The sequence below is a fragment of the Octodon degus genome, unplaced genomic scaffold (assembly GCF_000260255.1).
Source record: "Octodon degus isolate 3935 unplaced genomic scaffold, OctDeg1.0 scaffold00072, whole genome shotgun sequence".
NCBI classification, from domain to species: Eukaryota; Metazoa; Chordata; class Mammalia; order Rodentia; family Octodontidae; genus Octodon; species Octodon degus.
The window spans coordinates 10,561,903-10,566,081 of record NW_004524648.1 but is presented as its reverse complement, the minus strand read 5'-3'; the positions used below and the strand labels follow the sequence as shown (position 1 = coordinate 10,566,081).

Here is a 4,179-nt window from a genome sequence, read left to right as displayed (position 1 = left end):
TTATTTAAGTCTACACTTGTAGTGGGATATTTTAATATAACTCAAAATTTCATAGAGGATTTAAATAACGATTATAAAGCTTGACTTACTACATCTAGGTATATTGTAAAGCTACTGTCAAGTTTTTATGTATAGTCAGGGTGACAGATTCACCCATGCTTATTATATTACTGAGAAAGCGACAACAACAAAAAAACAAAATAGATATGCTTGCAACAACGGGGAGGGTAAGTCATGAACTGAGGATTAGAACCATTCAAATTCTTTGCATATCACATATAGGCTTTTGCATGGGAGGGGAAGGAGATAGAGATAGAGATGGAATGGAATTGGGAAACCAGGATATATTTGACTCTACAAATAGCTACAGCACTTATTTTAATATAAATCATCTATCTAGTGTACAATGGTCTTCCTTCCTGAATCACCCTTATTTTTTAAAATTTTATTTTATTTTATTTTGAAGACTAATAGCAAAAGCAAGAATAAAAATCAGAAACAAAGAGAGAAACAGGGTAACATACAACAATACATACGTTTCTGATTATCAAAACAAGAATAGCCGATTAACAGTGGTTGATATACTATCTGTTCTTTATTGTCAAATCTGTTGCTCAGCTTAACAGATATAGTTATGTAAATTTGGATATATGATTGAATATTACCATTTGGTTTCAGGAAACCTTAAATTGTCTCTGTCTTTGTTTTTCTTCTCTTACCTTTAAAATTTTATATCTGGTGCCTGAAAGGAACTATTCATACCTAAGGTTATTTGTTACTCTGATTCAGGCGAAGACGTCTATGTGTTCCCCGTAGTTACTGCTCTCTGTATGGAGTAGAAGCTTCCATCTGAACAGCCCGGCTTAGACCATTTCTGTAGGTTTCCCCATGCTATTGCAGATGCTCTGACCCTGACACCTTTAGCGAGGCTTCCACAGGACTTGATAATCACCATACCCATCCTTTCTAGGCATTTGCTTGAGCCATTCCACTCCTCTCCTTGGGCTGAAATGCCTTTCAAAGAGCACCCCTCTGTCTCATCATCAGTACTCAGCATGAGCCCCATCTTGCCTCTGAAGCCTTCCCCCAGGCCACTTTGTGGATCATCACGTGGGCCTGCTCTGCAGTGTTGGAAGACAGGACAGTAGAGATGGATAGCGGAAGATCACAGCTGCTCTAGTAAGTGACTGAGAGATTCGGAAGAGCATGAGGTGGGCGAGGGAAGGAATGGTGGGAAGGATCCAGCACAGTGTGTGGCTGAAAACTTGCAGTCTGGGAAAGTGTGGAGGCAAGCCAGCTCTCAGGGCTGGAATACATTTTATTTTGGTCTTGTTAATCTTATATTGAATTTCAGTGAAGACCAACCAGCCAGAGTCATCTGCCAGGAACTCAGCTCCCCTTGTGCCAGACCTCTCACCCATCTTTACCTCTCCCAGCTCCATGTGAGTTCCCCACAAAAATCACAACGGAAGACAGTAGTAAAATATCTCTATATTTCATGGATTCTGTAAACAGCATTTATTTTCATTTATCAGTATGAATTACACATTGGGTTCCTAAGAGCAATGTCCATCTAAAATTACAAGTTGTTCTCACACAGATCATCTCATCTAGGACTCTTCAAGATTCCAGGGAGGTATAGAAGAGAGTTTCCAGGATTCTGGGAGTCACACTGCCTGTACTTGGCAGGAGATGGGATTGGAGCTTGCAGAGGGTAAGGGATCCTCTCAAAGGTTCACATGTTTAAAATAATTGATATTCATATAAGATGTATTTAAAGACTCTAATAACTTATGTAATTCATTTTAAAAAATTACTAAATAAAATTCATCCCTTTTGGGAATTACAATATTACTTTATTTTAGGAAGGAAAAATACATCAAACATCTCTCAGGCTCTGGTTTGCAGGCTCACAAAGGTGATGATGGCTTTGTAGTTTGGGATATTTGGTCCAGGTACTTTATGGAGTTCTGAACCCACTTCTTCTTGGGGTCAGCACATATCTCTCTGTCCAGTTTAGTCTTAAAGCTGCGGAATGAAAGAGATCAATTAGCAAGATTCTCTTAAAAATTTCTGCCTATTCAACTCTAAATATTCTGGGCTCAAAAGGGTTGCTGAGGGAGAGAAAATGGGGCAGAGGGAGGACTGGACTTGGGGGTGGCTGCCAGTCTTGATAGGCTTGCAGAGCCTCATCTTCTCCTCACTCAGAGAAACTGTGTGAGCATTTTCTGCTGTGCAAACCCATGCATAGGGTGACAGAAATCAAGATGTCTGAGCCTATAACTCTCCGTGACTCTGACTCCATTCTAGAAATGTGGTTTTGGTCCCATGGAGGATAAGCTCTGTGTACTCACACCACGGCTGTCTGTGGACATTTGCTGCTGGTGATTGTTCTGTGGCTCTTCAGCCGCTGAATGGGGATCTTCTTACTGGTCATAGAAAAGCAGCAGGTGATTGGGACAGCACCTGAATTTAGAAGAGAAAATGATTTGAAAGCACTGTTCATTATATGCAGATACTCCCAAGCATGAGTTCATGAAGGAAGAAAGAGGTTAGGAGAGGGTGAGGACATGTAGGAGGTAGACATAGAATATGTTCATTACGAAGCACTATGCCTCTGCCTTTATCATGAGATCATCTTTCTGAACAGTAGGAACCCATCGCCTTTAACAAGCAGTGGCCAGTGTCATACACTCATTCCGTCATCATGAAGGGCTACATGGTGCTGTTCACCAACTATTCCCCCTTCTCTGCTTTCTGAATACAAGGTAGGACGAGGATGGCACTTTGTGGCCACTTTTGATTGGTTGGGGCCATTTACTAGTTTTGACCAATAAAAGAAGGTGAGGTGGCAAGTGTCATTTCTGAGCTAGTATGTGTTACCTATGCCCCTCCACAGTAGTGAGTCTGTGGTCCTGACTACATAACTGCAAAAACTTGAGCCCATGCATTAAAGACATGGGATGTAAGCAAGAAAGTGTCCCTTAATTAACTGAATTTTGATATTTAGAATTATTGCTGCAGCATGCCTTAGCTTATAGAGGCTGATACACTCAGTAAATCTAAGTCATCAGAGGATGGGAAAGTGAGTTACAGTACAAGCATCCACATTTGTTCTCCAATCGAGTCAAATGAGTTCTCTTGAACAATGCTCAGAGACTATTCCATTCTAATCACTCCTTTGAAAGCTGTCTTGGAGTTCAGCAAAATTTGTGGGTCTTTAATCAACAGATATTCCCTCTTCCCCACTGTCACAATTGCCCACCACGTCATGGCTCACCATAAAGCTGGTCATGGATGCATTCAGCGTCTGTCCCAGCCCTCATGTCACACACCACACACACACACACACACACACACACACACACACACACACACACACACACACTGCAAGCCTGAATGCCAAGACCCCAGCTCTGGCTGCTCTACTGACTGGATTATAGGTGGAGATTCTTTTATGGTCAGAAACCTGTTTTCCAGTCTTTGAAATGCAAGCTCTGCCCTTAAGATTCATGCTGGTCAGATGGTTCTGGCGATGGGAAGGAGTGGCTTACCTGGCTGAGCAAATGCCTGGGGGCTGAAAGCAGAGGCTGTGAGGAGCAGGCACAGAAACGCAGTGAAGACTTTCATAGTGGAGTGTGCAGATGGGCTTCGGCGAGGCACTAGGTAGCTGCTAGGCTATTCTTAGCGTCTCTGCTATTCCGGCTGCCTTGCCTGCCTTTATACAGAGCTCTAAGAGTGGGTGGGAGCTTCCAGAGAAGTTCTGGGCTTCGTAGGGTCAAAATCAATTCATTATGAAGAGAGAATCTTGAACTCTGACCACATTCTAGCTCTTGGAAAAACAGAAGCGAGGCAAACTGATGGGTGGAACTTGGCACCTGTCCCGTCTGTAGCGGGATGCAGAGCAGAGTTAGGTAAGGGAATACGCAGTTAGGAAATGCAATCAACTTTCTGATGCAGGATGAAGGAGCAAAGAACCCGAAGGGATAAAGAAACATGCTAATTAAAGCACATTTGGTCTTTGTGAACATTTGGTGTCTTTCTGGGTTTTGGAGGCCAGGAAGGAAGCCTAAAACTGCTGCTAGGATCCTCCATATGGAGAGATTGCTAACAGCTCTGAAGTCTGATAGCTCTCTGATTTAGGAAGCATAGCACAGGAGAGCCTTGGCTCTGTGACCT

At 42.6% G+C, this 4,179-nt stretch overlaps 1 protein-coding gene across 1 annotated transcript; it reads right to left on the bottom strand.

Moving 5' to 3' along the window:
• Positions 1 to 1,504: 1,504 nt before the first annotated feature.
• LOC101589295 (eotaxin) lies at positions 1,505 to 3,806 on the bottom strand. Its single transcript, XM_004635511.2, has 3 exons — positions 3,555 to 3,806; positions 2,355 to 2,466; positions 1,505 to 2,028 (listed from the first exon to the last, which is right to left on the bottom strand). The coding sequence occupies exons 1-3, from the start codon at positions 3,628 to 3,630 to the stop codon at positions 1,911 to 1,913; spliced, it is 306 nt and encodes a 101-aa protein (XP_004635568.1). The 5' UTR covers positions 3,631 to 3,806; the 3' UTR covers positions 1,505 to 1,910.
• Positions 3,807 to 4,179: the final 373 nt, after the last annotated feature.